Here is a 21,373-nt window from a genome sequence, read left to right on the forward strand (position 1 = left end):
GATGCTGGATGTCCAACGGGATGTGCGGGAGGATCTGGCGGATCTGTCCCCCCCACACACCTTAAACCAGCTTATATTTCAACTATTTCTTGGACTCGAACTCAAGTTCTGTCGAAGGGTCATGAGGACTCGAAACGTCAACTCTTTTCTTCTCCGCCGATGCTGCCAGACCTGCTGAGTTTTTCCAGGTAATTCTGTTTTTGTTTTGGATTTCCAGCATCCGCAGTTTTTTTGTTTTTATAAAAGTAAGGATGTTATCTTCAGTTATACGGGGCATTAGTGAGACTGCATCTCGAATATTGTGTGTAGTTTTGGTCTCCTTATTTAAGGAAGGATCTGAATGTGTTGAAGGCGGTTCAGAGGAGGTTTATTAGATTAAAATTTCAAATGAGAGGTTGTTTTATGAGGAAAGATTAGGCAGGCTGGGCTTGTTTCCACTGGAGTTTAGAAGAGTGAGGGGTGAACTTGATTGAAGTGTACAAGATCCTGAACGATGTTGACAAGGTGGATGTGGAAAGGATCTTTCCTCATGTGGGCGAGTCCAGAACTAGAGAGCACTGTTTTAAAGTTAGGGGTCGCCATTTTAGGACAGAGGTGAGGAGAATTTTTTCTCTCAGAGAGTTGTGTGACATTAGAAGTCTCTGCCTCCGAAGGCGGTGGAGGTGGGTCATTGAATATTTTTAAGGCAGAGGTAGATATTCTTTTTAGGCAAGGAAATTAAAGGTTATATGAGATAGATGGGAATGTGGAATCTGAAACACAGACAGATCAGCTATGATCTTATTGAATGGTGGAACTGGCTCATGGGCTGAATGGCCTACTTCTGCTCCTATTTTGTATGTTTGTATTTTTATAAACACTCCACCAATTCCTCTTTGTTTGCCAAAGGAAATTATTCTAGAAGTATTTCCTGGCAGACATACTGTCCACATTCCCAAATGGCAAATTGATCAATTACCATTAGGAAAGCAATATTGTCACTTCAAAAATAAAAGAGCATCAGGAATTTCCAAGTCTAAGAGTACTAAATGTTGGCATCATTAAAATCAGGAGTAGTGAACACGTGCAGCATCAAACACCACAGCTCTCCTTTTAAACCGAGTTTTAGGTTGGACATGCATTTCAGTTTTGGCAGGAAACTGCCGGAGGGCCACATATCTTTATGGCCCCAGGGTACCAAACACGAGAAACATCGAACCGTAGAATGGCCCATCGAGTTTGTGCCAGCCCTCTGTAAGACCAATTCACTCACTGACATTCCCTTTCCTTTTCCTGCAATTTTTTCCTCTTCAGATAATAATCCAATTTTCTGTTGAAAGCCACAATTGAGTTTGTCTCCACCACACCCACAGGCAATGTGTTCCTAATCACTCGCTGCGTAAAAATCTTTTAATGTCGCCATTGCTTCTTTCCCCAATCACTTAAACTGGTGTCTCCTGGTTCGATTCGTCCACAGTTTCTCCCTATCTATTCTGTCCAGCCCTCTCATGACTTTGATTACCTACTATCAAATCTCCTCTCAACCTTCTCCAAGGAGAACAGCCCCAGCTTCTCCAATCTATCTACATAACTGAAGTCCCTCATCCCTGGAACCATTCTCGTGGACCTTTTCTGCACCCTCTCTAATGTCTTCACATTCTTTCTAAAGTGCGATGCCCAGAACTGGACACAATACTTCAGTTGTGGCTGAACCAAACAACAGAGACTACTAAACACCACCAGAACTAAACACTGAACAATAAAGATCCAATTCAGTTAGTAAAGGGAACAGGAATAACGAGGACACTCTTCATTGAGATAAAAGTTGTGTTTCTTGCTTTCAATTTTTTAATAATTTGGATTGACTCTGCTGCACATCAAATATTTGTTGGTTTCAGAAGCACTTTAGTGGAGATGATCTGATAGTCAGTGGCTGACAGAAGAGTTTTTTTAACATTAGTCACTACAATGGAAACAGATCAACTCAACATCAATCTAATTATCAGACAGTTTTCAATTTTTGTTGTTTCAGCCATACACTCTCCTAGGGGAAACCCTTTTGCACCACCCACATTGATTGTTGGTGAATTACTGGCAAAACAAACATTTCATCAGAGTCAGAAAGGTCAAAAAAAGTTTACCCTGACTGAGGACCTCTTCTACAGTCAATATGTTCACAAGTCCAGGTTCCTTGGTTTGCTACTCTGTTGAATTACAATAGCCCAGTTAGGGGGTTGCAAAACGATTCTCCGATCAAGTGCCCCATTTTAATGTATTTAACGTGTTTCTTCTTTGAAAAAAAAGCATGCATTTATATAGCACCTTTCACAATATCAATATGTCGCAAAGTGCTTTTTCCAATGACATAGCTTTGAAGTGTCGTCACTGTTGTAATGTGGGAAACACGGCAGCCAATTTGCACACAGCAAGGACCCAAAAACATCAATGTAATAAGGATTGGATCATTTGTTTTTTACGATGATGACTGAGGGATAAATATTATTCAAGACGCCAGAGAAAGTTCCGTTGGTCTTCCTCAAAAAAGTGCCATGCAATCGTTTGCATATACCTTAGAAAGCAGACACAAAGTTGATCCGCCTGTGAGTGCAGCATGCCCTAGATCCTGCACTGAAGTGACAGCGCTGAGGTTTCTGGTATGGCAGGTGAATTTACAACCCTCTTAACTCAGAAACAAAAATGCCACCACCGAACCAAGTCTGGCACCACAACAATAAGAAATAACAAGAACAATATTGTAGAGCTGATTCTGATGTATCATGATAGTTCTCCCAGAAACCACTGTAGGGGAAGTCACAGATACACAGTTGGTGGCTTCCAATGATCTGCTCTGGGAATATGGAATTGGGCCTCATGGTTTAAGAAGAACTGAATGGATCCTGTCATTGGATTATTGTGTTCATTTCTTCCCCATGGAGATTAAAATTTCTTGAGAACAACAGCGCTTCAAACACAACCTTAAAATTAGCTGCTCTGATACATGCTATAATAAAACAATAAAATGGAATGTGAAATGATCATTGCATCTAGCCTTCAGAAACTGTCTTGAATTCCTGAAAGATTATTACTTTCAGAGTATTTGGTGTTGGGTTTAAAAAATCAGATGACTTTCAAATTTTACACTCCACTTGGGAACTGAAGTGATGACAGGAGATGAGCAATCTGGGCCCCTGTTCCAGCAGAGAAGCTGCTGAGTGGTTCACTGTGGCCAGTGCTGGAATGTTCAGAAGCTGAAACTCATATTTTTGCTCCGCTTAACTGTTGACAGTTAAGAATTCTCAGTTTGTCATTAGACAATGACTGCATCGGTACTGCACCTTTTTGATGACAGAATGAATTTGGAATTTATTTTCAGAAGGTTAATTGCCAGTTCTGCTTTTCTTTCCTGCTGACTCAAAGAGTTGAGATGTGTTTTTGCAATCGAAGAGGTGCTGCTAACAATGGCTGAGGAGCCATCAACAAACCCCAGGTTTGATCAAATACTCTAACTTGTTTTGTGCTGGCACGGGGCAGGGGTGCTGTGCTAAATTTTGAGGTGCAGAAGCTCCAAGAACATGTGTTGGCCATATAATTTCTAAATCTGCTATTACATTGTTTTCTTGTGTATTAATTATTTGAGTCCCCAAACGTCAATCAAACAATGCTTTTTAAGTGAAAAATAGTGCTGATAGGCATTTTATTTCAAACCATATGGTATTTTGAATCATTAGTCCTTAACATAGGTAGAATTTCATTGTGCAACAGTTTAATTATTTAATTCAAGCCTATTAAAACATGAATTACAGAAAACTTTACTTACTACTGACTGGGGGATGCTATATGGAGGGGCCACTAATTTTCTTGATTTATATTAATAACCTAGATCTGGGTGTACTAGGCTCAATTTCAAAATTTGCTGATAAAAGACTTGGAAGTATTGTGAACTATGAGGAGGATAGTGATAGACTTCAAGAGGATATAGACAGGCTGGTGGAATGGGCAGACATGTGGCAGATGAAATTTAATGTAGACAAGTGTGAAGTGATATTGGTCAGAAGAATGAGGAGAGGTGGCATAAAATAAAGGGTACAACTCTAAAGGAAATTCAGGAGCAGAGGGACCTGTGTATATGTGCATAAATCATTGAAGGTGACAGGGCAGGTTGAGAAAGCAGTTAATAAATTATATTGAATCCAGGGTTTTATAAACAGGGGCACAGAGTACAAAAGCAAGTAAGCTGTGAATCTTCATAAAACACTAGTTCAGCCTCAACAGGAAGAATGTGAAGGTTTTAGAGAGGGTGCAGAAAAAATTTATGAGAATGGTTCCAAGGATGAGAGACTTCAGTTATGTGGATAGATTGGTGAAGCCGGGACTGTTCTCCCTGGAGAAGAGAAGGTTGAAAGGAGGTTTGTTAGATATGTTCAAAATCATGAGGGGTCTAGATAGTGAAAATGGGGAGAAACCTCCCATCGGCAGAGGGGCAAGAACCCTAAGGCAATTAACAAAAGGACCAGAGACAACATAAGGAAAAACTTCTGTATGCAACAAGTGGTTTGGATCTGGAACGCACTGCCTGAATGTATGATGGAGACAGATTCAATTGCAGTTTTCAAAACAGAACTGGATAATTATCTTAAGAGGAAATATTTTACAGGGCCACAGGGAAAAGGTCGAGGAGTGGGACTAGCTGAGTCGCTATTGCAGAGAACTGACATAAAGACAATGTATTGAATGGCCTCCTCTGTGCTGTAACCATTCAATAATTCTAGTATAGATACATTCAAGGAACTTGGTAAACACATGAGAAAGAAAGAAGCTGAAGGTTACCCTGATAGTGTGATCGAGAAGAAAGGGAGGAGGCTTGTGTGAAACATAAACACCAACATAAATGAAATGGGCCAAATGGCCTGAGTCTATGCTGTAAATTCCATGTGGAGCTGCCAGCAGGGAATACAAACACTATACTATGTTTCACATCCTCAGGCCATCACAGCCAAGGAATTAATGTTCCTTAGGCAAATGCAGCAGGATATTGATGCTGCTTTAGATCCTGGGAACCCTGAGCATCAAAGACCCTGAAATGCCTGTTTATGAGAAAGCTGTATGCAGGGAGTTGTAAGGTCTGTATTTTGTTTACAGTCAGGGAGCTGTACAGGAGGGTTACTGCTTTTGCTGCTGCACATTGATTCAGAGACATTCGGCAGCAGTAGTGAGAGGTCTGGGACCCTGGGCCTGGCTCTGCCACCTCTTAATCTCCCCAGGCTCCAGATTCATATCCACACTTAGAGCTCCGGACATTCCGGTCCAGAATCTTACCGTCCGGCCTAAACTCAAACTCCGGCAACTCATGGCTAAACTTGCCCTTGTGCCCCATATAATAACGCAGGTAGAATTAACTCAACATGGCCCCCGTGCCGGCCACCTCTGCATTACACATGATGCAGTCCCAAGTGGTTGCGAGGGGGTTTCCCTCCAGTTCTGATTGTTACCATCAATAAGCCAAATCGCCCCATGAGTGTTACTCCTGGAAACAAGTAGCCTCAATATTGGAGGCAGTGGGGATTAAAATCAACACCGATCTTACAGTTTGAAAATACAGTCAGGCAGTTAATGGGGTAGATTCCATTGAGATCAGTGGAAAGAAAAATCAAGTGGGGTGTATGTGATCATAAGATATAGGAGCAGGAGTAGGCCATTCGGCCCATCGAGCCTGCTCTGCCATTCAATAAGATCATGGCTGATCTGATTGTGACCTTAACTCCATATCTTGCCTGCCCGTCCCCAGCCCATATAAGCCTGGACTCCCTTGTTGATCAAAAATCTGTCAACTCAGCCTTCAATATACACAATGACACAGCCTCCACTGCTCTCTGCGAAAAAGGGAATTCCCAACACTAATGACCCCTGGTGAAGGAATTCTTCCTCTCTCCATTTTAAATGGGAAACCCCTGTCTTTAAACTGTGCCCTCTGGTTCTACATTGCCTCGTGAAAGGAAACATCCCAACATCTACCCTTGGAAATAGGCAAGCAAAACATACACCCCAACCCTAACACTCAGATGCCAAGAGGGCAGCTCGCCACCACCTTCTCAAGGGCAGTTAGGGCAACAAACGCTGAAATAAAAACAAAAGTGTTGGAAAAACTCAGCAAATGTGGTAGCGTACGTGGAGGGAGAAACAGAGTTAACGTTTCGAGTCCAATATGGCTCTTCTTTAGAATAAATGCTGGCCTTGCCAGCGATGCCCTCATCCCATGAAAGAATAAAGCACTCTAACAAAGCATTGTGAGGTCACGTTGAGAAGATTGGGTTTAAGTTGCTACATTATAGAAAGGTTATTAAATATTACAAATGATTATATAGTTTTATATATAATTATACAGAAAGGTTATTAAAGTTATCAAACTCTAAGAAAGCACTGTGGGCCACATTGAGAGGTTAGATCACAATTTTGGCTGCCATACGATTTAAAGGTTATTAAATATATGTAATTATATAAGAATAATTTCTATCGCTATTGAAAGGCTGTGTATATTGAGCTGACATCCACCCTCAGGGCTGTTAGGTGACTGACTCCAGGCGGTGGCTCCTTGCTCAGGTCACTGGAGGTGGGGATGGAGTTCAGGAGGGTGAGGCCAGGCTGGAAGATGTCCCTGAGAAGGGCCTGCAGCTGGTTCCCAGACACATTGAGGCTGCTGAGGCGGAAGCAGTGGCTGAGGGTGGGGTGATTTCTGGTTCAGGCGGTTAGCGCTCGCGTTCAGGCTGCTCCAGGAGCTGCTCCAGGAGGCCTAGGCTGTCGGGCAGGGAGCCGAGCTCATTCCCAGGCACCTGAAGGAACTGTAGGGCCTGCAGGTGGCTCAGCTCAGCGGGGAGGCCAGCCAGTCGGTTTGACCTGAGCACCAGTCTCTGAGGCTACACAGCTCAGGTGACAACTGCCACAGGCCGGCCCTCACCCTCAGGTGATTGAGCAGCAGCAGCCCAGGGTCCAGACCGCCAACTCTGGGCCCGACTGCACCAATTCCTGCCGCCACTCAGACAGATCCAGCTGGACATCCAGTCACATTGCCCCGGCCACCGCCACCATCACAATCAGTATGGAGCAGCAGAATGGATGACCGATTGGCAAAGGAGAGTTTAACATCTGGTGGTGCTCAGGAGGTGCTGGAGTGGCACTCAGGTACGCTCCGGCAGCACTACACCCCAGGCACAGGGGGACAGAATACTGGTCAAAGCATCAGGTGGCTTTTACTATCTCAGGGTTTCCAACTCAACATTAAAGAAACAGTTAATGTAGACACTAATAACTAGGGCATTTCCAAATTAATTCTGAGCATGTTAGCATTCTGTGACCTCTTCTGAACACCCACATGGTATCACATATAATCTGTAACAATTTAATAACACAGGTTTCATCCCTTCATCCATGCCTGTTCTTTAGATCAAACAAATTGTTTGTGCAAATTAATTTATCTAGTAACAATGTTCAAAAAATCTGTGGGATTAATCTTACTAGCTAGAGTTTATAATTATTTTTGTGCCATTATGTTTTGCTGCTTAATGACATAGGTATAGTATATGGTACTAGATTAACAGTAGACTGCGAGACAAAAAGCTTAATATTTTAATCAACTACTGAAATGCAGCTACATGAAGCTTGGATTCCGCAATGCTCCAACTTTAACTGTTTTAACTTTGCAAGGTGTGATATTCTCAAGGTTACTTGGAAGCTAGCAGGGATCAGATCTATCTTTTTTCTCTCCCTCTGGAAGTAGGAGCAATTTTCTTTTGCTGCAAAACCATTTTTGTAGATTGAAAACCATCAGTTTTATTCTTTTTGTACTTCTTTTTGAAAAGTGATATGGAAATTTCCATGTATGAGAGTATATCTGAAGTGTGACAGAGATGTATCAAAATTGAAGAGAGGGAGACCAAGAGAGAAAGTGCGAGGGAAAGACAAAGAGGAAGAAGAGAGAGGTGGAGAGGAAGACAGAAGGATAGAGAGAAAGCTCATAGTCCCTCACGTTGCTTATTACATTAACAACTAGATTTGTATCAGAGCTCCTTACCCTCCAATGGACACAATCGAGGTACCTTTTCCGGCATTAACTTTCTATCTTTATGAAGGCAATACAGCTCAGCAATCTCCTGTCGGCAATGCTTGCTTTTAGCCCTGGTGAGTGCTGATAGTGCTTCCTTGCCCGATATCTCACATCTGGGAGTCTGTTCATCATGGATTTCTTGAGAACCTTTTCCAATCACCCCACCTTTGTACAAGCTACCAGTCTTGTAGCTTGGTGGTAAATTGCTGGCATTTTTGACCTTATAGTTCCCATACTTCAGGACTTCATTGGTGTTCTTCCCCAACAATGAATGGTCCTTGGCTTTGCCCACCTGTTCGTTCTTGGTTTTCTGCACAATTGGAGCTTTACTTTTCACTTCCGACTGCAACTTCTGCCTTTGCATTCTTGGCCCAAAGTTACTATTGTCAATATTTTCAAAGTCTTTCGGGACAGAGTTTTCATTATTACTGTCGATCCGATTTTTTTCCTTTGGCTTGTGAGAAAGAAGCACATCCTGGGAAAAAAAAGACACACAGAAACCAAGCTGTTAGTATCCAAAAGCTAATCCTTTAGCAAATTGATAAGTAGGGTAACTAAAGAACAAACTTTGCTTTCAAGCTAAAAACAAAAAAGCTGCGGATGCTGGAAATCCAAAACAAAAACAGAATTACCTGGAAAAACTCAGCAGGTCTGGCAGCATCGGCGGAGAAGAAAAGAGTTGACAGTTGAAGGGTCATGAGGACTCGAAACGTCAACTCTTTTCTTCTCCGCCGATGCTGCCAGACCTGCTGAGTTTTTCCAGGTAATTCTGTTTTTGTTTCGCTTTCAAACTTTTTGACACTCTGGAGCAGATGCTCCTGTTACTACATGTGGGTATATTTAGATGGCCAACACACAGCATATAGAGGAAAAAGGGTGTAGAGGATTATATAATGATAATGAAGCCCACCCAATTTATCTTTAAATTATGGACAGGAAATTGGATAGGCTGTTACAGCTGTATGATCCTCCTCACCCCATTTATATTTATGGACTGTGCCTAGCTGGTCCAATATGAACAGACAAATCTACCACTCACTCCAAAAGTCCCTCACCATAATTTTCTGAAACGCATGCAGTATTGGTGATGAAAAAAGTACTAAGTCAAATCCTCTGTATGGTTTCTACAGTTCTTGTAGAGGCCAACTGACTTTAGGTAATAATGCAGTAAGCCGCACAAGCGGAGTTCAATTTCACATCACATCACAAGACAATTTCTACACAAAATATTTAATTTTGCCTCCGCACTGCACTTAACAGAAAAACAGGGAAATAATTAAAGGGGCTGAATAGCGTACAGGTTTGTCCCTTTATGATTGTGAGGAATGAGTGCAATAAGTTTTCTGTTTAACCAAATGTATCTTGAAAAGAGATCAGCCTTCCAATTAAAAAATAATCATCCTCTTCTGCCAAATACGAACATATGATAAAGGAGCGGAATGAGACCATTTGGCCCCTTGAGTCTGCTCTGCCATCCAATAAGATCATGGCTGATGCATTTTTGTTTCAAATTCCATATTCCCATCTATCCCCAATAACCTTTGATTCCCTTGCCTAACAAGAATCTATCTACCTCTGCCTTAACAATATTCAATGACCCCACCTCCACCGCCTTCTGAGGCAGAGTGTTCCAAAGTTGCACAACCCTCAGAGAAAAGTTTGCCTGATCTCTGTCCTATAAGGGCGACCCCTAATTTTAAAACAGTGCCCCCTAGTTCTGGAGTCACCCACAAGAGGAAACATCCTTTCGATGTCTACCTTGTCAAGACTATTCAGGAACGTATATACTTCAATCAAGTCACCCCTCACTCTTCTAAACTCCAGGGGAAACAAGCATATATATAGTTTCTCTTATACAATTCCAATTTCAGTGAAAACAGTTTGGCTCTGCTGTGATGTGGCAGTCATTATGACTCAGCCGATGGTAAAGGCTGAGTTATTCAAATCCCAGAGGGAAACTTGAAACAACTGTCATAACCCATTTTTGCAATTTGTAATTTTAAGATGCAGACTTTGAATTAAGTAGGAATAAGACCACCGAGTCTTGTGGTTTTTATATAAAACTAAATTAAACATTTATTAATTTAACAAATTAAACACATACACATGGCTACAAATTACTACCATAATAACTTTTTAACAAATCCCCAAATTAATCATGCCATGTAAATCTCCACGAAGGCAACAGTAACCCATAGACTTTAAATAGACACCAGACAAAGCACATTTGGTCTTACGAATTCCAAATAAGGTTCCTTTGCAAGTTGGCTGCAGGCATTCAGGCTGGTTAGGTCTTAAATGCCTCTCCTTTATGCACACAAACTCCTTTCTTTATCTAAAAGCTCTGAGGAAGAGTCATACAGACTCAAAATGATCTGTCTTTCTCTCTACAGATGCTGTTAGACTTGCTGAGTTTTTGCAGCATTTTCTGTTTCTGTTCCTTTTTTAAATACCTAGCTTTCCCTTTGAATGTAAATTTTCCATTGAATCACTAGGTCTTTTGAACTTCAGCTCTTCTAACAATAAAACCCCTTTCATTGCACCAATTTAATTAGTAAGCTGAAAAAATAAACACATTGTTTGGCTTTTTCTAACTCAGTGCAAGATTTTACTTGCAGTCTTGAATGGTTTATTCAACAAATGCAAATGAACACTTTACCTTACTGTTCTTCTTACTGTTCACCCAATTAACGTCTCAAAACTACTACTCCTCAGAGCACCCAGACTAGCTGGCCAATCCAATTAAGCCACATACCTAGACACAGACCCCCACTAGAATTCCATTTAAAAAAATAATTTCCAATACATTATACACCTTTATATCTCTTCATGACAGCGGCTGAAGGAGTTATTTTTGGCTACACAGAACATGACTGTGCAGATTTACATGCTGAAGTTCAAAAGTTTACCTCGTGTGCCTGTTTTCACAGAAAATATCAAAGCAAAAAACCCAATATTGAAAGAAATTTCATTCATTTTGATACAAACAAACCCAGACAGACACAGCACTTTTGACACTAATTTACACAGTATACCACTTTTACTGTCATTTCAGTCAATCAATTTTAAATGATTCATTAATTACATCTCTGTTCTTAGAATCTTGAAAGGCACTAATCGATCAGAATGTCATCCACCCAGCCACGGGGAGCACGGGAAAATATTATTTATTTATATATCATTTAGACTCCTTCTACCTAATTGGATGCTAAACGGTCTGGATAAGGTGGACATTGAAAAGATGTTTCCTATTGTGGGTGAGTCCCAGTGGGGTCGCACTGTTAGGACAGAGATGAAGAGAATTTTTTTCTCTCAGAGGGTTGTGCGACTTTGGAACTCTCTGCCTCAGAAGGCTGTGGAGACGGGGTCACTGAATATTTTTAAGGCAGAAGTAGATACGGAAGGGAATCAAAGGTTATCCGGGGTAGATGGGAATGTGGAAATTGAAACACAGGAGGATCAGTCATGAACTTATTGAATGGTGGAGCAGGCTCGAGGGACCGAATGGTCCACTCATGTTCCTATTTCTTATGTTCTTATGTTTTAAGCCTGGCAGAATAGTAATGATCATAAACTCAAAACATGGTTTACTTTCTTTCTCACAGAGACACTATACCATGTGAAAGATATGAGTATTCAACACCTCATTTATTTGTAACTGTACAATATACTTTCGAGTGGGAAGGTATTCCATTTTCTAGTTGGCTTTTAATATATCTTCATGCTCAGATAATCATGTTAATATATAATAAAATATCTAATTGCCAACTAATTTAATTAAACAAATTCAGTTGGAAAAGCCAGACTTTGTTATGTTGTATAATTCTCCTACAGAGATAATGGGGAGGGCTTTTCCCTCATTAGGCAGGCTCAGCAGGGGAAGTCAAGTGCTGCCTGCAATCGGGGCCAGACCGCGATTTCACACTGAAGAGCCAATTAAGGACCGCCCAGCGTGAGTCGCACACTACAGCGCTCAGCACTGCCTGTGCGGGCGATGGGAGTGGGGGGGCGGGGGAGGGCAAGCGGGGAACTTTGCGCATGCACACAGGTGCACACAGGAAAAGCTCCCTGAGCCACAGAGCTGTCTCAGGGAGATGAAAAGTTTTGAAAATTAAAGATGAAGATTTCTAAAATGTTATAAAACATGTCCCCTCATGTGACTCTATCACATGAGCATGGCCACGTTATTAATTCAATTTAAAAATTTTTGTTTTACTTTTATTTGCTGTTGGAAACATCATCCCTCCCGTGGACGAGGCTTCCTAAAAAACGCAAAGGCCGCTTTGGGCTTTTTCACCTGTCTGCCAACCGCAAGGTTGGATGGGCAGCGAAAAAATTCATTCAGTTACCCTGTTAATGGCCTTAATAGCGAGCGCCCGCCGAGCGAAATATCGTGCGAGTGCGCAATGACGTCGGGACCCTTACCCAACATTATCGCACGTCATTTTATGCTCAGTTCGGTTGGGCGCGCACCCGCCCGATGAGCGGAAAATTCTCCCCAATCAATTATTTTTGAGTCTTTTAATAGGCGTCATCAGTTCATTAAGTTCCATCCCCGGAACAGGCTATTAGGAGAACTCTTACTGCTGTGCTATTCTTTTGGTTCCTGCGGGAAGTCTGTTCTGTACAGTTCTTGTAACTGTGAATCAAGCACAGCATTTTCCAAAGAGTTTGAAATAGTTCTTAGTAAGGCTATGACAAAAATAATGAAGTTGCAAGCTCAATTGCATCATTGTGTAGTTAACTGTGAAGAAGACCAGCTCGCAGGGCACACTGGCCTACTCCTGCTCCTAAGTCCTATGCAAGACTGTATGTGACTGGCAATGGTAAAATGGGCAAATACAAGTTAGATGAAATTTAAACCAGGGAAATGTAAGGTTACACATTTTTGGAGAAAAAAATAGGAGGACATATGCACGAGGTGTTAAAAATTTAAATGGAGTAGAGCGATGTGCAGATCTTTAAAAGTCAATGGACAAATTGAGAAAGCTTTCAAAAAATGCACATGGGATCTTTGGTTTTATAAATAAAGATTTGAATGATTTGCATTTCCATAGCATTTCATGTGACATTTTTTATACATTTATGGGATGTGGGCTTCGCTGGCTGGGCCAGCATTTATGGCCCATCCCTAGCTGCCCTTGAGAAGGTGGTGGTGAGCTGCCTTTTTGAAACACTGCAGTCCATGTGGTGTAGGTACACCCACAGTGTTGTTAGGGAGGGACTTCCAGGATTTTGACCCAGTGACTGAAGGAACGATGACATAGATCCAGTCAGGATGGTGAGTGGCTTGGAGGGGACCTTCTACATAGTTGTGTTCTCATGTGTCTGCTGCCCTTGTCCTTCTAGATTTCTAGATGGTAGTGGTCGTGGGTTTGGAAGGTGCTGGCGAGTCACCGCAGTGCATCTTGTAGATGGTACAAACTGCTGCTACAGTGTGTTGGTGGTGGAGGGCGTGAATGTTTTTGGATGTGGTGCCAATCAAGCAGGCTGCTTTGTCCTGGATGGTGTGGAGCTTCTTGAGTGTTGTTGGAGCTGCATTCATCCAGACCTCAGGACATCTCAAAGTGCTTTACAGCCAATAAAGTACTTTTGCAGAGCTGTTCCTGTGGTGATGTAGGAAACAGCAAGCTCTGACAAAGAGCATTGCGATAGCAAGCAGGTTCTTTTTTAATTCCAAACTGATGTTGGGTGCTGGATAAATATTGGCCAGGACATTGGAAAAAAGAGAGTGAAAGTAAACGTAGGAACATAAGACTTAGGAGCAGGACTAGGCCCTTCAAGCCTGCTCCACCATTCAATAAGGTCATGGCTGATCTGAAGAACCAATGGGTAAACTAATGCAAATTGCTGATTTGGTTACAGTAAAAATATTGTACCCAGTTTTGAGCATCATACTTTTGGGAGAATGTCAAGATCACGTAGAAAGCATAGACAAGGTTTACTGGCATAGTAACAGACCTTTAATTATGATGAGGGACTGGAGAATCTGGGGCAACCTTTAACCAGAACAGAGAAGGCTAAAAGGAGACCTGATAGTGCTCAGAATTATGAGAGGCTTTGATAGTGTACACATGTAAAATTTATTTCTATTAATCAGTGAGTCAATGGCGAGATGACATAAGTTTAAGATCATTAAAATAGCAAAGTGGGAGATTAGATTTTTATAAAAACCATTGTTGTTGGAAAATGGAATGTCCCACCAGAAACAAACAGTAGCAAAATTAGAATCCATAATATCTTTAAAAATGTAGTTAAATATCTGAAAAGGAAAATTTAGACATACGGGTAGGAGCAAGGAATAGGACTATCTGGGTAGCTTTTTCAGCCAACTAGCATTTGGCACAAAGGGCTGAATGATTTCCTTTTGCACTGTAAAATTCTCTGATCTTATTTATTGCTGAGTCCTCCTGATTTATAGACAGAGAACTGAACAGCTTTTTAGAAGGATTCAAAATAGAGGGTGATTTCTGCAACACATCTTAAGTGAAGAAAACAGCAGCAATTCCCACAGATGATTATTGCTCGCAGATTATCCACTTCAAATGATTGCCAAGTCTTTGAGTAACAACGGGCTGGATTTTACTGCTGGCGAGCGGGCGGAACTCCCGATGTCACTGTGCCCCGTTTAAATTTTCAGGAAGGCGGGGATGCAGCAAAATCAGCTGCGGGACCGCCAACCTGTCACTGGCCAATTGAGGCCATTGACAAAGCAACTAAAGTAATTAGTGGACCTGCCCGTCCAACCTTAAGGTTGGCGGGTGGGCAGGAGCCCCAGAGGGAATAGGAAAACCATGAAACCTTATCTACAGGCGAGATGAGGTTTCATGTAGGGTTTTAAAAATTTTAATAAAGTTTTTTTTGGAAATTATGAACATGTCCCAACTCATGTGACATTGCTACATGAGGGGACATGTAAGGGAATTTTTTTTTTCTCTATTTTTAATATTGTTGAAAGTACAGGAGATCTCCCTGAGGCAGCACTTAGCCACAGGGAGATGAGTGCACTCTTTTGTGCGCATGTGTGAAAGAGCGCACTCTCGATTTTAGATATTCCCCCCGCCCACACAGGGACTGCATAGCGCTTCCCGGTGGACCCGCCTATGTAAAATGGCGGAGCGCCTCCGATCGGGGGCGCCAATTGGAAGTGTGCTTGCCCATCAACTTCCCCTCCCTCAACGGAGGGAAAATTCAGCCCAATGTGTTATTCGCGTGGTCAGGGGGAAAAAAATCCCTTTAAAAAGCCTTCTGAGTTGTGAACCAAAGGCCACACAAATTTCAACCAACAGAGAAAGAGTGAGGTGGGAGTGACTGCCCTTGACACCAAGGCCATAGTTAACCGAGTGTGACATCAAGCAGCCCTAACAAAACTGGACTCATTGGGAATCGGGGAAAACTCTCCGCTGGTTGGAGTCATACCTAGCACAAAGGAAGATGGTTGTGGTTCTTGGAGGTCAATCATCTCAGTCCCAGGGCATCGCTGCAGGAGTTCCTCAGGATAGTGTCTTAGCCCCATCCATCTTGAGCTGCTTCGTCAATGACCTTCCTTCCATCAAAAGGTCAAAAATGGGGATCTTTGCTGATGACTGCACAATGTTCAATTGGCACAATTGCACAATTGTCCATGTCCAAATGGAGCAAGACCTGGACAACATCCAGGTTTTGGGCTGACAAGTGGCAAATAACATTTGTGCTACACGCGTGTCAAGAAATTACCATCTCCAAGAAGAGAGAATCCAACCATCACCATGATGTTCAATGGCATTACCATCACTGAATCCCCCACCATCAATTTCCTGGGGTTTACCATTGACCAGAAACTGAACTGGACTAGCCATATAAATACTGTGCTACAAGAGCAGGTCAGTCACTAGGAATTGTGTGATGGGTAACTCACCTCCTGACTTGCAAAGCCTGTCCACCATCCACAAGGCACAAGTCAGGAGTGTGATGGAATACTCCCCACTTGCCTGGATGAGTGCAGCTCCCACAACATTCAAGAAGCTGGACACCTTCCAGGACAAAGCAGCCCACTTGATTGGCACCACATCCACAAACATTCACTCCCTCCACCACTGACACACAGTAGGAGCAGTGTGTACCATCTACAAGTTGCATTGCAGGAATTCACCAAAACTCCTTCAACAACATCTTCCAAACCCACAAGCACTACCATCTAGAAGGGCAAGGGCAGCAGATAGATAGGAACACCACCACCTGGATGTTCCCCTCCAATTCACTCATCATCCTGATTTGGAAATATATCGCCGTTCCTTCACTGTTGCTGGGTCAAAATCCTGGAACTCCCTTCCTAACAGCACTGTAGATGTACCTACACCACATGGACTGCAGTGGTTCAAGAAGGCAGCTCACCACCACCTTCTCAAGGGCAACAAGGGATCGGCAATAAATGCTGGCCCAGCCAGCGAAGCCCACATCCCACAAATGAATTTAAAAAAAGACCAGCACAGAAACAGCTGGCTTTTGATCAGCCATTGACTCTAGTCATGATATAGCTTCAACTTGCAGCTGCATCCAGAATCAGAGGTAAGTTCTGCACTATTACTATGAATGAAAGCTTCCAATTATCACCTGAGTGCAGGTCCATTGACAGGTAGAAAATAGCGGTTTACAACAGCCATACTATTTGTAATATATTTGCAGCACAAAAAGAGACTGGTGCATGTACATTGAGTTCAAGTACCCAACTGAAACTGATTTGTTCCAGTTTACTTACATACATACAAACACAAATGGACACATTCCACCCTGCTTAGTAAAAAAGTGACACAATATTCAAATTCCGTACAACGTATATATATTTCTTGTTTTTCATTTACTTACAAATCCAACTTAACCACTGGTTTCCTCTTCCTACAAGGGTATCTCCTTTCTTGACTCAAACTTTCAAATCTTGGAGAAGGACCTTAACCCATTTTGGACCGAGTCTGAGGAGAGGTTTTCTCCAATAAAAGACTGATTTTGCCTTTGACCTTCAATTGAATTTTCCACTTCATCAGGCATGTCTGTCTGGCTCTGACTCGGATCTGAACCGGTTTCAGGCACAGCTTGTGTTGCAGTAACTATTGGTACTCTACTCATACCCCAACTACCCAATTCATCAGACTCATCCCAACTCCCTTCTTCTTTGTGAGCCTCTGAAGGTAAAACATGACCTATATGTACAATCCTAACCACTACATCACCAAACATATTGACAAAATATGTGCAAGGAGCACATTTTTACAACTCTTCCTGGTAACCACTTCAACCACTTATGATGATGCCCTTTCACCTTAACTATTTGATTTGCTTAACAGGAGATCACTTAACAAGAGCACACTGAACAACTTGTGCTGTGTGCTCTGCTGCTCCACTTGAAGCAGGGATGATATAGTGGAACTCTAGTGTGTTTTATCCCATTCATTCTCATGAATTTTACAAACTCTTTGGAACAAAACTGAGGTCGGACACAATTTCCTCCGGGAACCCGTAAGCAGCAAATGAACTACCCAAAATATCTGGAGTTTTACTTGTTATTGTTCGATTCATTAGAATTGTCTCTCAACCCATTCTGAATGGCTATCCATAACAAAGAATAGTTGTTGCACTTCAAATTCTGCAAAATCTATGTGCAGCCACTGCTACATTCTAGCTGCCATTTCCATCATTGCCAAGGTACCAATGGTGGCTTCTTTTCTACTGCTTGACATACTCTACACTGTTTCACTGTGTCTTCCATGTCCTTATCTAACACTGGCCACCAAAGGTAGCTTCTCACTAGACTCTTTATCAAGCTCATCCCTAAGTGTTGGTCATGGAGGTCATATTGTAACTGCGATCTGTACTTTACAGGAATTACAACCCTGGCTCCCCACATAATACAACCTTTATCAACTGACAACTCATTCTTATCCACAAGAAATGGCCTGATTTCTAAATCCAGTATCTGTGTTAGCCACCAATTTGCGCCATAGTTGTATACCATTGCCAATACAGGGTCCCTACTAGTTGTTCTACCAATGTCATCTGCTGTGGCTGACAACTCATCTACGTGTGTAAAGAAAAATACACCTTCCCTGTTGGACTCTACCTCTGATGGGGATGGTGATCAAGGCATCACAGCGGCATTACAATGATCTTCCGAATGTCTGTACTTAATGTTGTACTGATAAGCAGGCAAAATCAAAGCCCATCTCCACATCTGGGCTGCAGCTAAAGTGGATACTGGAGACTTTGGATTCAAAATAGCCATCAGTGCCTTATGATCAGTTCTAATTGTGAAACTATGACCATACAAGTATTTATGAAATCTGCTTCTCCAAAGATCAAAGACAATGCTTTACATTCTATCTGAGCATAATTTTGCTCACTGTCAGCAAGAGTGCGTGAAGCAAGTGCAATTGATTTGTCCTCACGATTATCCAACACATGAGATCACAGCGCCTACTCCATATGGGGAGGCATCACATGCTAGTTTATTGTTTTTGGACACATCGTAATGTACAAACGTTGTGCCATCTACCAATTGACTTATACACAACTTGAATGCTTTGTCACACTCTCTTGTCCAATTCCACAGAGCACCTTTCCTCAAGAGTTCATTCAGTGGATGCAATAAAGATGCCAAATTTGATACAAATTTACTGTAGTAAATCACTGAGCCCAAAAAAGATCTGAGCTCAGAGATATTCTGAGGGTGTGGCGCATTTCTTACTGCTTCAGCCTTACTCTTGATAGGATGTAACCCAAATACTCCACAGAGTTTTGAAACATTTCACATGTGTGCGCCTTTGGCACAATTCCAGGCTTTTTCCAAACGTTGGAGCACCTTATTCACCCTGTTGTCATGGGTCTGTCTGTTTGGAACTGAAAGAAGTATGTCATTCAAAAGCACATTACTCCCTGAATTCCTTGCAAAATTTAGTTCAATACCCATCGAATAATTCCGGGGTTGAAGAAACACCAAATAGCAGCCTATGAAACTGATCGACCCATGTGTGTATTAATAGTCAAATATGACTTGGGTCAATATGACTCAAGTTGCAGATAGGCATTTGTCAGATCTAAATTTGAAAAAATCTGGCCTCCTGACAACATTGTGAACAGATTCTCCAAATCTGGCAAAGTATCTGGTGGATTTCATTCCAGTACCAGATGTACAGATGTACTTATAATCCCCACATATTCTTACACTGCCATCTGACTTGGTACTACCACTATGGGAGTAGCCCAATTACTCTGTTCCACTTTAGAGCTAATGCTCTCAATCTCAAGTCTTTTTAGTTCTTGCTCGACTTTTTCCCTTTGAGCATAGGGCACCGGATGAGCACTGTAATAAACTAGTCTTGCTTTCCTCTGAACCTGTACATCGGTCTTTTCTCCTTGAATAGGTTTGCTGGTTTCACTTGGCGATCAAGTCATCTTGCATTGTGAATTTCCCATCTACGTGAAATAGCTCGTTTCAGTTTAACTGAGGCGCTGTTAGCCACGTCCTTTCTAACAAGGCTGGTTTTCCTCCCATCAGCACAATGATGGGCAATTTTGCACATTAATCCTTGTATGTAACAGGAACTGACATGCTTCCCATTATGGGTATCTTCTCTCTTCCGTAGCTTCGTAATTCTATGCGCAATATCTCCAGGTGCTAGTGGCTTAACTTTTCACAGTATAGCAATTCAGGAATTACACTAACCAATGCCCCAGTGTCGATCTCCATATTTACCGGAGCTCCATCCAACACGACTTGGACTATGATGCTCTGTGAGTTTCCCACTGGACTTTCTTGTGCTTTGGATCATACGTGCCTCAACTGACCCCTCATGGACCTGCTCCTGTTCAACACACAGTGACTGCTGTTTCCCCTAGCTAGGGTTTTCTCTGTTTACATTTCTTTGACATGCCTTAGCAAGGTGACTCTTCTTGCAGCTGTGGCCTTCAGAAATGGGTAATTCTGTGCCCAATGTTGGTGTAGGGACAGGTAAAAGGACTTTGTTGTACCACTGCTACTACCAACTGCCTTCATTGGGGTCTTAACCAGCTGCAGTTTATTTACTTCAGCAGATGATCCTCAGTTGTCAACTCTGACTTTTCTCGAGTCACGTTCCACCATGTCCATGGACAACGTTGTTTGGAAAGCCATGTCGAAAATTAACTTTGACAATGTCAGAAACTGACTGCAAATGTGTTCACTTTTTGAATTGCACACAAATCTGACCCACAGTGCTCCCTCTTGAAATTCTCCAAAATTACAATTAACGGATAGCTTTGTCAATGCCACGATCTAGTCTCCAATGTCCTCACTGGGCAACTGATACCTTGTTCCAATCCTCCGCAAGTGGAAACATTTCTCTATGTCTAACCTATCAATAACCTTCATTATTTTAATAGCTTTTACTGGGTCACCTTTCAGCCTTCTCTTTTGTAACCTGGTGATCATAACACACTCAGTTCTGGCAATAGAATGCCCCACCAGAAACAATAGTGAAATGAGAATCCATAATACCATTTTTAAAATGTGCTTAAATATTTGTAAAGGAAAATATATCTGCTGGTCCCTCTATCTTTATTGCACCTACTCCTGTATCTCTGGATCCTGTTCATAAAATGAAGACTAGAACTGTGAACAAGTGTGGTCTAGCCAAGGTCCAATACAATCTATCACCAATGACTTTGAAAAAGGAGGTCATTTGAATTTGCTTGATCAGCAACAATAACCTCAGTGACCTCAATATACAAAAAAAAATAAAGGGCTTGCTAAAGTCAGAATCGAAAGCAAACACTCAATGAATTTCAAAACTCTTCAGCAATTCAGCAGCATCAGTTGGCAGTTTTACTAACTGCTCTCTTTTGTTCTGCCTCCAGTTCTCCCTGCCCTGTGCTTTTTAAAATTTGATCTTGAGATGTGGGCCAGAGGGTCAGTTTTTATTGGTTATCCATAGTTGCCCTGAGGGCACTAAAGGTCAATGCCAAACAAGCTCCTAAATACATTGCCGCAGTCGGCAGTTTAGGGTTATATAAGGTGTATCATAAGGTTCAGGACAACGGTGGGAAATGACAATGGTCAATCCAGAGTAAGAATAATCAACTGGTTTGGAGTGGACTTCAATGGGGCAAGAATGGAGCTGGATCGGATAGACTGGAATCAAAAGTTGGCAGGAGAAACATTAGCTGAACAACGGGCTACCTTCAAAGAGGACATGGTTTGGGCACAGTCAGGGTACATTCCCTCAAAAGGGAAGGGTAGAACAAACAAATCCAGAACTCCCTGCATGACAAAGAAGATAGAAATTAAGT

General features: G+C 42.0%; 1 protein-coding gene across 1 annotated transcript in view; it reads right to left on the bottom strand.

Moving 5' to 3' along the window:
* The window catches only part of xylt1 (xylosyltransferase I), a 286,218-nt gene that overhangs the window by 139,823 nt on the left and 125,022 nt on the right, over nucleotides 1-21,373 (bottom strand). Inside the window, exon 2 of the mRNA XM_041206662.1 lies at nucleotides 8,045-8,552. Coding sequence (XP_041062596.1) covers nucleotides 8,045-8,552 — 508 coding nt within the window. The remainder of the gene's footprint in view (nucleotides 1-8,044; nucleotides 8,553-21,373) is intronic.

The sequence above is a fragment of the Carcharodon carcharias genome, chromosome 15 (genome assembly GCF_017639515.1).
Source record: "Carcharodon carcharias isolate sCarCar2 chromosome 15, sCarCar2.pri, whole genome shotgun sequence".
NCBI lineage: Eukaryota > Metazoa > Chordata > Chondrichthyes > Lamniformes > Lamnidae > Carcharodon > Carcharodon carcharias.